The 13,257-nt window shown below is 34.3% G+C and overlaps 2 protein-coding genes across 14 annotated transcripts in view; one reads left to right on the forward strand and one right to left on the reverse strand.

The window, feature by feature from the left end:
• The window catches only part of NF1 (neurofibromin 1), a 298,008-nt gene that overhangs the window by 228,715 nt on the left and 56,036 nt on the right, over positions 1-13,257 (forward strand). The window lies entirely within an intron of this gene.
• On the reverse strand, positions 2,316-12,277 carry EVI2B (ecotropic viral integration site 2B). Its single transcript, XM_012528662.3, has 2 exons — positions 12,181-12,277; positions 2,316-5,367 (listed from the first exon to the last, which is right to left on the reverse strand). The coding sequence occupies exon 2, from the start codon at positions 5,343-5,345 to the stop codon at positions 4,065-4,067; it is 1,281 nt and encodes a 426-aa protein (XP_012384116.2). The 5' UTR covers positions 5,346-5,367; positions 12,181-12,277; the 3' UTR covers positions 2,316-4,064.

The raw sequence follows: 13,257 nt of genomic DNA on the forward strand, positions 1-13,257 counted from the left end.
ATTTCTTTGCCAGCTCTATTTGTTCTTAGATTGTATTTCACTAAGGATGTATAGTCAATTCTATGTTCTAACGCAACTTGAAATAATTCTTTTCTCTATATTTTTGTGTCACCAACTTGACAAAGTTAGGTTCATTTGTTTCAATTTTTAGGGATTGCTTAAATCAAAACTATATAACAATGTATATTTAGAGAAATCTGCTTCTCTGTCCCCTCTGTCTTGTTTCCTTCCTTTCGCATTGATGTTTATTTTTATTAGCTTTTGGTCGTATCTTAACAGTATTTCTTTTTGCAAAAGTACAAAACTGTGCATGTATGTATATTCATTATATGTTCTTACCTCCCCCTTCTTTTATAAAAGGTGGCATACTCCTCTACATCTTGAGTTTTTTTCTTAATATACCTTAAAGATCACCCCACATTAGTACATAGAGATCTTTCTCATTCATTTCACGATGCATAGTACTTCATTTGGGAATGTACTGTGGTTTATACAACCAGTCTCCTGTTGATGTGCGACATCTGGATAGTTTCCATTATTTTGCTATTATAAATAGTGCCTCAGTGAATAAACTTGCACCAAGAAATTTCATATTTTTGCAAGTGAATCTTTGAGAAATATTCTTTGAAGTAGGCTTGCTGGGTAAAAGGGAATTGTGGAATTTTTCTGGCTATTACTAAACTCTTCTCTATAAACTATACCATTTTGCAATACCATCAACAGTGTATGAGGATGTCTATTTCAGTATAGCCTCATTATAGACTTTGTTAATAAACTTTGTATTTATTTTAATCTCATAGATAAGTATTATCTTGATGTAATTTAATAAAACTTGCCCTTATTATGAGGGTGATTGTATATCTTTATGTTTTTTAAGGTACATTTTAATTTTCTACTATGACTACATGTTTTATACATTTTTCTGTTGTGTTGTGGGTCTTTTTCCTCCCTCTGTATTTAGGAGCTTTTTGAATTTTAGAGATGTTAGTGCTTTTTCTTGATTTAAGTGGCAAATATGTTTTTCCAGTTTGCCCTTTGTTGTGTTCGTTTGTTTGAATTCAAATGTTTCATGTAATTGGACTTTAACACCCCACCCCCACCCCCTTGGATTTTGAGTCACAGCTAGAAAGGTTTTCCCATTTCTAGGTTATGAAAGAAATTCGCACATGTTTTCTACTATTATATTATTTCATGGTTTATATTTAGATCCCTGGTCCATTTGGTGTTTATCCTAATATAGTGTGAATAAACTGTGGATCCAATTTTATCTTTTTCCAAGTTCTATCCAATTGTCCAATGCTTTTTCCCACTGATTAGAGTTTTGAGTCAATTTCTAGACTTTCTGTTCTGCTCCATTGATCTGTTTTGTCTAATCATGCACCAGTACCACAGTGTTTTTATTATAGGTGTCCAAATATGTTGTCATTTTACCTTTTGATCAGTACCAGATAATAAAAATTACTGGTGACCTTCATCTAATTCATTGCACCACCCCCCCCCCCCCATCAGGTAGATTACATGTGTGAAGTATGTGTTTCAGTGCCTGGAGTAGGTGGTGGTCTGTCCTACATTAGTGAAAAGGATGCTCACTTAACCAGGAGTCCCAGACAAACTCAGCTTTTAGTACCACCTAGGCAGGTCACCTTCTCTTGTCTTATTTTCTCAGCAGTTACAGGAAAAAAAAAAAAAAGCTAGATGATCTTCAGGGTTGTTTTTGAATCTGGTTAATGCTACTCTAGTAAGAGCACCACTGGTAACCTGTGATAGGTAGTTCAGTCTTCCTTTTATTCCCCTGTTCCTTGTTCTTTTGCCATAGTCATGAAATAAACTTCTCTTCCTCATACTGGTTCTTTAATCTTTTCTCCAGATTTTATTTTGTTCCAGTATTTTCTTCTCTCCTGTATTTCTTTTATTAGCGTATATTTCTTTCTGCTGATTAAGCAAGAATTTCAGCTCCCACTGACCTCACTGAGGGAAAAATCGCCTGCAGTAAATGTGAATTATCTTTCCTTCTGGCAGAAAATTTCTTTAAAAAAAAAGGCAACTAGCTGCTGCCAGTGGCCTTTTTTACTTTTACAAAGAACAGAAGGAGAAAAGCTGCTTGTAGTATCTGAAGAAATCAGACAAGACTATGAACAGATCGTCAGCTCCTGAATTATCAAAGAGGATTGATATTTCCCTATGTTTCCCAATACCCATCCTTCAGTAAATCACAAGAGAAGGTGATAAAAATAAGAGCAAAAGTATGAAAAGAGCCCATTAGATAACCCTCTGAAATGTAAATTGAAAAGAACTTTGATGATTTAAGACTTGACCAAATATAAAAACATTTTATTTTATTTACCCTAAAATACTTAAAATTCAAAAGAATAATAGAAAATTCTTAAACTCCTAATTGCTGTTGGGTATATTAGCCTTAAAGTGCTAAGTTTGAAAAGCAAATGAAAGAAATTGTTTAATGTGGAAAACAGAAGAGAACTAGTATGATAGGACAATAAACATGCTTACTCAGGAAAAGTAAAAAGCTCAAAGAAGGGTTTCTGCAGATTAAAATTTGTAATGATGGGAAGGGGACTTGGCCCAATGGATAGGGCATCTGCCTACCACATGGGAGGTCTGCAGTTCAAACCCCGGGCTTCCTTGACCAGTGTGGAGCTGGCCCAATGCTCAATAGTGATGTGCACAAGGAGTCGTGCCACGCCGGGGTGTCTCCCACATAGGGGAGCCGCATACGCAGGGACTGTGCCCCGTAAGGAGAGCCGCCCCGCACAAAAGAAGGTGCAGCCTGCCCAGGAGTGGCACCGCACACATAGCTAACACAAAATGATGCAACAAAAATAAACAGATTCCCAGTGCCGCTGATAAGGATAGAAGCGGTCACAGAAGAACACACAGCGAATGGACACAGAGAGCAGACAACTGGGCTGGAGGGGGGCGGGGGTTTAGGGGAAAGAAATAAAAAAATAAATCTTAAAAAAAAAAAATTGTAATGATGAGTAGGGATGGTTTAAAAGACTTTAAGAGAAATATCACATATAAAATTTCAGTGTCCAAAAGCCTGCTAGTTTTTATTAAAGATGGAACTTTGCAAGTTTCTTGGGGGACAGGCTACATACAAATAAATTCTGTATTCTATTATAAAGCTCCAGAACCATAAGAAATTTCTCCAAAGCTAAATTACCTAGGGCTGCCACATTTCATTCTAAGCAACTGTTTCCTCCTGGAGTGAAGGTTAGGATAATGTGGAGAAATTTGTACATGTTGAGCAAAGGAGCACTTCTATAGGCACAGGCTGGCATCTTTACCTCAACTCTGACAAACGTCCAAATTTGGAATGAACCTGTAGAATTTTATTTCCTTTTATAAGATTTGATTTTCCTTGGGTGCTTAAGGCATGTAAGTTCAAAACTTTTTAAAGAGGTTAGTTTTAAAATTTGTGCTCCCCTAAGAATAGAGAAAAATGTTTATATTTGTTTTTTTCAGGGTAAATGTCCCCAACCAATCCCTGTATTTGGATATTTTACTATATTTGATTTACTGTTTCCAGTGAGACTAAAAAGGAAATTTCTTTACTCTCAACATGCATTTCAATCTCTAATTTCCAAAAACTTGGAGTATTAATTTAAAATTTGGAATTTTGTTTAAAACTTGTAGGTATATATTTAATCTCTCATCCTTTTCCCTCCCTAACTTTGAAATGGAAAAATAATATTTTTTAATTCAAGGTAAGTTTATACCTAGTTTTACAGGGGAAAAAAAATTAAGTAATATTAAGTTTATGTAGAGTACTTGTTCCCCAAAAGGTTAAATTACTGACTTATATACCATTCACACGTGTAAAATGTACTATACTTTAAGCTTAGGTATGAGAGCCAGTAAGTAGATCACTATTACAATTTTTTTAATGAACTCTATGTACATGGCTTTGAGTAGATTTCACATAGATCCTGAATGAAAATAAAAATTAGCTACCAGTTACCATTTATACATTTTATCATATAAAGAACAAACAGTGGAGACTTTTAAAAAGAATGGAAAATCAGCTAAAAAGCCAGTTGGGATATTTATAGCAGTTCTGCCGGTGGGGCGGGCAGGGATTCACTGAGATCTTGAGCAGAGTCGGAAGGAATAGAGAACTCCTGGCACTGGATCTCATTGGTGGAATCTTCCTGGTTTTTCATAAAATCTGCTGGTGGCGGGGGCAAGTTAAATGAGTCTGGGGGAGGCAGAAATGACTGTTTGGTCTCAGAATTGTGATCTTCACAGGATTTACTGAGACAGTCCAGATATGGTGGGAGATCTGTAGAATCAACTGGAGGAGGAGTTAGAATTGTCATTGTGGGTTTGTCAGATTGCTTGTTCTCCTGCTCTTCCAAATCAAGAAGGGGAGGTGGTGGAGGCAAATCTGCATCATCTGAAGAAGAAATGGCAGTGCCAATTGTTGATCCACCAGCACTCTCCTCTGATGTACCATTTACTTGATCTTTTATTTTCTCTGTTTTGGGGTTGTTGGACTCTTCAATGTTTTCACTTGATTCAAACAACTTAATTTCTAAGTCATCTGCTGAAACTGTGCTTTTGCTTGGTTTCCAGGCCATAAGTGAAACAATTGATGTACGTTTTACAGGTACTTCATTTTCTCTTATGTTATCCAAACATATGTCAGGGGTTTCACCATCAGCAAATGGAGATCTACCTGCCCAATTTTGATCATTTAAAACTGGTTTTCTCAAGCATTTCCATAGTACAATCACGATTATAGCTACCAACATAGAAGTCAGAATTACACCAATTAATATGGCAGCTGTTGAATTAGAATTAGTTTTTTGTGGGGTTTTTTTGGTACTGGTAGTTTCTAGGATGAATCCTGGTGTAATTCTGGGTGAATTTTTGACAGTTGATCTTGGTTGTGTGGGTAAATTAATAACAGTCAGTGGTATTGGTTTTCCAGAAGAGGTGTGGATAGATAATGATGGTTGTTGAGTGGAGGTATAGACAGGTGGTTGTGGTTGTTGGCTAGTGGAATTATGGGCAGATGGTGGTAGTTTTCTGGCAGAGGTGATGAAGGAGGCACTGACTGTTGGTACTGGTTGTCTGGTGATGTTATCAGGAAATGGGTGTCCAGCATTGACTTCAGCAGGTGGTGTTGATTGTCCAGTAGAAGTGTTGTTGTGTTGTGTTGGCTGGCCCAAAGGATGCCCTGTTGTATTAACTGAAACATCTGACTTTGATCCAAATAAAGTAGACAGTGGCTGCTTCTCCGTTGTGATTGCTTCTGTCTCTGAGAAGAAAGTATCATTCAAGTGTCCACAAAAGAAAATGAAGATGAAATATTTGGGATCCATTTCAGAATGTTTCCTCTTACCACTGGTTTTATAATGAAAGGAGGAAAGAAATAATTAGGTATTTTTGGGCATCAGTTCTATTTGACTTTTAATTACAGTGCCTGACAAAGTAGGTAGGCTGGTGTAAACTACTCTTGAATATCCTAAAACTGATCATACAGCCTTTGAAACCTTACCAGAGGCAGTGATCTCTCAATTCTTTCATGAAATCTGTACTTGGCCCCGCTGCTGCTCTAGCTTTATAACATTGCAGTCCTTCATTTTACAGTCATACTTCTCAAATACATAAACACTATGTGTTGGTTGCATGTGCTCTCTACTTTTTTTGCCCTTAATTCCTCAAATTATATTCAAATATATTGCCTTGAAGGACACCAGTGACTATTACCTAATCCATTGGTCTTTTCTTCTCCTTTTCTTTGCCTCTTCAGTCACATTTGACACTATGGACTATTTCTTCACTGCTATTTGAGTAACTCATTGCAATTCCATCTTCCTTTCATGTTAATCTTACATAGCTCCTTTTTTTCTACTTGCCTCTTAAATGTGGGTACTTGATTATCTTTCCTGTCCTAAGTCTTTTATCTACTTTCTTTCATAAGATTTCAGCTATCACCTTAATGGTATAACTCCCAAACCCGTACCTCCAGCCCAAATCTTCTCATTAGTTTTAGTTGCATTTATATAATTTCTTGGTGGGCATTTCCAGGCATTTATCCTTCCATCAACAAATTCAGCATATTTAAAACTGAATTCAGCTTCACCTCAAAACTGGCTCCTCTCTCAATCTGAGTATTTTTGTTAATGGTACCATGGTTTGTAAGATTCTTAGGCACACATAGGTTCTGTTTCATTAGTTACCTAATACAACACTGGGTCCTCTGTTAGTATCTCATATTTTTAAAAAGATTCAGTTCAACTCAAAATTCTAGTGTGATGTTTGAATCATTTGAGCCCATCCTATCCAACTGGTCAGGTAGTCCTGCTGCTGCTTTCATTCATTTATTGATGAACACCATCTTTGTGTAGTAATAACAACAACAACAAAAAGAAAATAGTTACCACCTTCAGTTTTCCTAGGTTCTAGTGGCAGAAATACAGATATTAATAATTATAATAATTTGATACGTATTCTCATATAAGTATACAGGAGGTACACAAAGGAACTAACGTAATCTGGGGAAGGCTTCAGGAGAGGTTTCCCAGAGAAAGTAAAACTTCAAATGAATCTTAAAAGATCTGTAGGAATTAATTAAGGAAACAAAATATTCTAGCTAGAGGAATAACATGGAAACAGGAAAAGAATGCATATGTATCTTTCTGACAGGTAGGGCTTTTTGAGGGAAGTGGTAAGGTACTAAGGCTTGAAAAGTTAAATTCTAGTTCTACTTCTACCACTTTACCTAATAAACATGAGAACCATGAGAACAAGTCATTTGATCTTTCCTGTTCTCAATGGACTCATCTCTAAATTTTTAGCTCTGAGGAAAATATGATTATCTTGTACATCATCAAGCACAATGGTAACTTCAGTATTTAACATTAAGAAAAGGAAACACTCAGGGTAATAGACTCTGGTATGTATGGTGAGGCATGATTAGAAACTTAGTTTTTCAGTGGTTTGTAAGCCAATCTGAGAAGAGATATCCTGTTGCAAAGTGAAATATAAGGTACAGTAGACTTTTCAGCATATTTGAGTATTTGGTTGTTTCACGATGATAAACAACCCTATTTTGGTAGAACAGGCATGTGGGTTTTTTTCCTATACTGTCTCTTCCATTTTATTTTCTCTCTAATATTTCAAACCTAAACTTAAAATAGTTCTCCTTTCAATTCTCCTACACACTGCTGATGAGTTAATCTTCTTAAATGCATGTATATCAAGTTACTACTCCCTGCTTGAGGGTTCCCTGTTGCTTTCAGGATAAAATTCTACATTCTTGAAGTATTTACTTCCTTAATTTCCTCCATCTGACTTGACTTTACCAGTTCAGACTGAGGACTCATGATTGAAACTTCTTATCCAGCCAAATCACACCCCTTCCCCACTTTAATTACTTTATAAAACATATACTCTTCATTATATTTTTCACCTATCAAGAATCAATTCTTTTTTTCCAAACCCACTCTCTTCCCTTTTACCACTTATCTGAACCAGTCCTCATCTTTCAGACCTCAGCTTAAATCCCTTTCCTAAACCAAGTTCTCTATGACTGACCATAGCCCATGAGATCAGCCCTTCTCTGAATTCCCCTAGTTCTTACTGTTTTTATGATTCTTTAGATAATTCTATTATATATGTAATTGTTTATTTTTATTACTTTTCACATTTTGTTTTTATTTATTCCTAACCTTTCAAATAAGATTATAAAGAACCTTGAAGAAGGCAGGAAGAAATGAAAAAGAAAATATAACTAGAACAGGGATTCTTAACCAGAGGTCTGTGGAAAGATTTCAGGGGGTCCATAAGCTTGAATTGAAAATTCAAAAAAACATTATTCTTGTAGGGACGTGTTGGTGCAGATGTGTCATAAAACTACCTGCTGCTACATTCTGAGAAAGGATCTGTGGTTTTCTCCTGACTGGCAAAGGGGTCTGTGGAACTAAAAAGGTTAAGAACCCCGATCTAGAATATAATATGTGTTTGACTTTCCCAGGTGCTTTACATATGTTATTCATGTAACGTTTAATGATTGAGGAAGGTGGGGTTTTCCTTGATTCATAAATAGACAAATTCAAATGAGTTGGGCAATTTGCCCAAGGTTACATCATTGAGAATTCGTACCCAGAACCATCTGATTCCAAAGCATCTGCTGTTTCTACTACCCTACTTTGCCGCATGCTTTCATGTTTTGATTCCTCTACAGCATAGTGCCTTATTATTAGGGGCTCAGTAAATACTTAACCTATATTGGGCTTCTTGGTTCCTTTACATTTTACTTTTTCACTTTTTGTTAATACTTTTACCAGAACGCAAGCAGAAAAGATGAAATCTAAGTCAACAAATTCTGCTTTTTATCCATTTTGTAAAATTGTGGCATAGATATGGGGATTTGGATCATCTGTAATTCATCTTCCATGCAATTCCTAGCCACTACTCTTTTAAAAAAAAAAACAAATCAATTTATTCATACATATTAATAAAGCATACAGTTCATCCAAAGTGTACAATCAGTGGTATTTGGTATAATGAAATAGTTGTGCATTCATCACTTCAGTCATTATTAGGGCATTTTCATTATTACAATAATAATAAAAAAGGAGACAAATTCATCACCTCTTAATCTCTCTATGCTTCCCCTGCTTTATATAGCTGCTATTTCTGGCTGTTATTGCACATTTATTTTTTTTTAAGCAGTTTTTTTTTTTTTTTGAGATATATTCATATACCATACAGTCTATCCAAAGTGTGTAATCACTCTTCTTATAGATACTCAAAAAATGGCTTCACTAGAAAATGTTATTCTTCACAGTTTCATTTTAGTTTTAAAAAAAAAACTCTCCAAAGCAATATAAAATGTAGGCCACGAATTATCATCAGCCAAAAAATGTTTCCTCTTTTGTGACTTTGTTTAAAATAAAGAAACCATAATGTTCCTCTTTTCAGTTGGCTGAAAAAATACTTAGAGAAGGAAAGAACCCAAACAGGAACATAATTACATACCCAGTTTAGGTTTGTAAGGTTCATTTTGATAGGTTTATAGCCTATTTTGTTAGTAGGAAGTTGGCATGACCTTTAGTGTATGAGATTTTCACTTGTCATTTCAGAGTTACAGTACTGTTAAAACCAAATGTCATTTTTGACCTGTCCTCCCTTTTTTCCCACTCTTCAGTGTGCTGTCTACCATCCTAGGATCTGCTACTTCAGAATACTAGAATTTATGTTAGAATCCTGCTTTGACAATTCAGAATGATCCAGAAAAGAAGGAATAAGATTTAAAAGAAGGATTAGTAAGGAGTATAATAGGGAAGAAACTGACTTTTTCCAGCTCAGAGGTAGTAAGGCTAGTGTTATTTCTAGCGCAGAAAGTTATTTAACAAATACTTAAATGGTGTATACCTGGAGTACCTACATCATTTTGCAGGGAAGGAAGGTAGAAATATGTGGCAGGGAAGTAAAAAGGAGAAGAAAATTTATAAGATGAAATGAGAAGAGAATGCATAACAAATACAAAATAATATAAAAGAGAAAAATGAAATTATAGTAAGCAACAACTTGTGGAAAAGGGAAAGTCAGGTGATTAAAGAAGGTATTTGAAAAGAGGAAAAGTTAATTTAAAAAAAAGATGAGAAAAAGTGATGATTATGTAATTAGAAGTTCGAGGAGAAGACTGAAGTGAATGAAAGAAACAACCACAAAATTTTGTACTCTGTCACTGGCCTGTACATGGGGGTGAAGGGAATAAGTGAAGAGGAGGAGCTGTCGTTCCAAGATCAAGGATTTGCATTACCCATCTTCTCAAAATCATTTGTCTTTCATTTCAGGTTCTCCTATCTGCTGTAAGTGTCATTAAGATTAATTCTCTTGTGTGTGCTTTCACCCTGCTCCCCCCACCCCCCCGACAATTCCTCCAAGAACCTGAGCACATTCTATGTAGGATTTTTCTAGAAATCCCTAAGTCTACTGCTTAGGCAAATCTCAAATTTGTCAACTTTCCTATGGCAGTATTTCACTCATTATTTTAGACTGGCACTTTGAGGTTTAAATCTATGATTTTGGTCCTTTGCTTTTTCTGAATATTTAAAATCTATTAAAAAGAAGAAAAAAGTAAACTTTTAACTAAGCATTTTAAAGCCTATTACAGGGAAGCAAGAACTCCTGTGTATTAAATAAGTAAATGCATAAGTCCATAAAGGATCCAGCATTTAAAGTTGATTTTACATTGGTTATTGATAAGAAATGTGTCATTGTCTTACAAGGTATTAAGGAGATTTGGAGAACTTATCCTAGACAAAAAGGTAAAAGTAGATAGTAATGTAAAAAATATCTATATTCCAGTTCTTTTGATATAATGAAAGTAGGTTACAATACAACTATAATAGATTAAATTTAGTAGTATATCCAACTAGTGGAATTATGAAACCATAAAAGGAAGAAAACAAAATAATTCTCTGTCTAGAGGGACAGCACAGTGGGAAATTGACTTTGAACTACATAAAATAGGAAGTATTTGATGACCACTTTTTACAATAATAATAGCCACCATCCACTGAGCACCCACTAAATGCTATTTTAATGAGCTAGGTGCTGGTATTTTCATCTTACAGATAAGGAAACGAAGACACAGAGAAGTTGGGTAACTTGCCACTGTCACAGTTTTAAGTATGGCACTAACACAAAAAACATGTCAATCATGTACCAAAGCCCATTCTTTCTATTACACTTCACTGTATATGTTGCACTGCCTTTTACAGTAAGATTATGAAAAAGAATGCTTTTTGAAGGAAAGAACTATGAGCTCTCTGGGAACAAATATGTAAGTAACTTTTGGAGCTATAGGAAATTTTATGTGAAGGGTAGGAAAAGAACTGTCAGAAAACCTATTTTAGTCCTGTGATTCTATGAAAGCAATTATGGGATTTTTGAATGGTTAGCTAACCATTTAGGTTAATCTAAAAGCTGTCATATTTGGTAAGTTTACTGAAAAATTTGAGGTGGTTTTTAAAAGATTGGACAGTGAAAGACATCAGATTTATATTTAGGAAATTCAAACATTTAAAATGTATACATTTTTTTCTAAGTAGAATTACATAGGAATTTGAGACTGATTCTTTGAAATATAAAGAGAAGTGTGGTCTAAAAAAGCAGGTAAGAAACTTTATTTTCTAACTTCTATAGTAGTTTTAAGGAATCTAAAATGAATGTGTATGAGGGAAAGTCATGTACGAAATAAAATAAGAGCATTGTCTTTTTTTGTAAAGCAAAGGATATCACCCACAAGTATTTACTATTCCTTGAAAATAGAGTGCTATGTAGACGCTGCAATTTTTATTTGGAAGGATATTTATTTTGTAATTGCCCAGTTTACTCACAAAGTAGGCATCTTTTATGCATATTAGCAGTATTCTGCTGTTTATTCTCTGAGTGTTAGCAAAGGTTTTTTTCCCTATCTTTCCTACTCTTTATACTAAGGCAGGATAATATGCAACATAAATATGTAGTTGTGCATATATGTACATAGATTTTATAATATTTTTGCCTTGGTGAGCTTTAAAAATGATCTGTAATATTTTCATGTCACCATTACCAATTAAATATAAAATTCTGTTTGTGTAAAAAATAAAGCATATATAGTAATGGTAAGTGAGTACATTATCTGATTTCTTTTGATTTCTTTTTAAATTAAGTGATGGTTAAGGTGATGTGACCATTCTCACTATGGAAACTAAAGGAAATCAAAAAATAATTTTAATCTATGTGTTATATACAGGAAAATTTTATAGAAAACAAATCAAATGTTTAAAAATTAATCTGGAGGCTTTAAATTCAATCCTGTCCATGGATTCTAGTTTTGTTTCTAACCCTTTAAGCTTTATCTGCTGTAGTTATAGTTTATACTCTTTCAGTTACAGAACTCAGGTTAACAAATACTGTGATTGAAAAAACTTAAAAGGGCTTATATTACAGAAACTTAGGTGAAAGTTTTTCTCCAAAGCAAACTAAACACTGAGTACTTTTTACTCCATGCAACAAAACCACAAAAACCTGTTATAGACATCTTTAGGCTGTCAGAGTTTAACTTAAGTTTAAAACACTAATGACATTTTAGTTTGTAAAATAAATTTTACTAAAATCAAAGATCAGACCAAATTGTCTGTGTGAAAATTTTCTTACCTCAGCTGTTAACTTCTTTTGTAGAATGCTAAATTCTTGTTCTAACTGGACATTTTGGTGATTTGGCTAAGAAAGCAAAAGGGGTGGTTCAATTCAGATTAAAAATGGTCCTCTAGCAAATTGAAATGGGTTCTGTAGAAAAAGAGGAAGTTTATCAATAGTTGGGTCCGGAAGTGAAATAAGCCACAAAATGACTAAGAAATGTACTACTTTAACAGAACTTCTTTTGAAACACAATTTGGAGCTACATGATTTGAGTGTTTTTAATTAGCGTTTGTAAATAAATATTTGAGACTCTCTAATAATGCAATTGTATAATTTAAATATTTAGAATGGAGCCCTGGAGAGAAAATTGTGCGTTCTGAGGAGAAGCTGCCAGTTGTGTTATTACCCACAGTAAGATTTTTTCCATAGGAAGTGAATGATGTGTTCTGAATATTTCCCTTATTCAGTTATTATGTGGATTAAGTAAATTAACATAACATGTAAATGCCTCATACACAATAGGTAGCCAGTAAATGTTCATATTATTTCCTCACAAATAATTCAGACAAAGACCAGATAAATGTATACTTAAATTATTTTGACCAAATACTTTACTAACTGATTATTGAGTTCAAGTTCACAACTATTTGTTTGATGTATCCACAAAATAGATACTTTTCAGTGGATTAAAATAAATTGGGAGTAATTTAAAATGGTAACTGGGCAAAGTGTATTGATAAGCATACGAATCAGTCTGAGTCATAATTTCTTAATCTTCTAGCTTCTGAAAACTGGAGATCATAAATCCTAATTTACAATCTTATTATGGGGATTAAATAAATATAAAGTGCCTAGCATGGTGTCTATTACTGTAAAGACAGTAAGTATTAATCCATGCACTTCTTTCCCATGGTCACTACACAGGAGCATAGAAATTATTAAAACCTAGGTATTCACTTCAGGGTATTTACAATTTAGTATGAAAGGAGCAGTTCTTTATTTCTCGCTCTCTTTTTTTTTGGTAATGGGGTATATTATACAACAATATAATCAATATGCTATAAAATTTTTGTTTAGAAATCCCTGAATTAA

This window comes from Dasypus novemcinctus, chromosome 21, assembly GCF_030445035.2.
Source record: "Dasypus novemcinctus isolate mDasNov1 chromosome 21, mDasNov1.1.hap2, whole genome shotgun sequence".
NCBI lineage: Eukaryota > Metazoa > Chordata > Mammalia > Cingulata > Dasypodidae > Dasypus > Dasypus novemcinctus.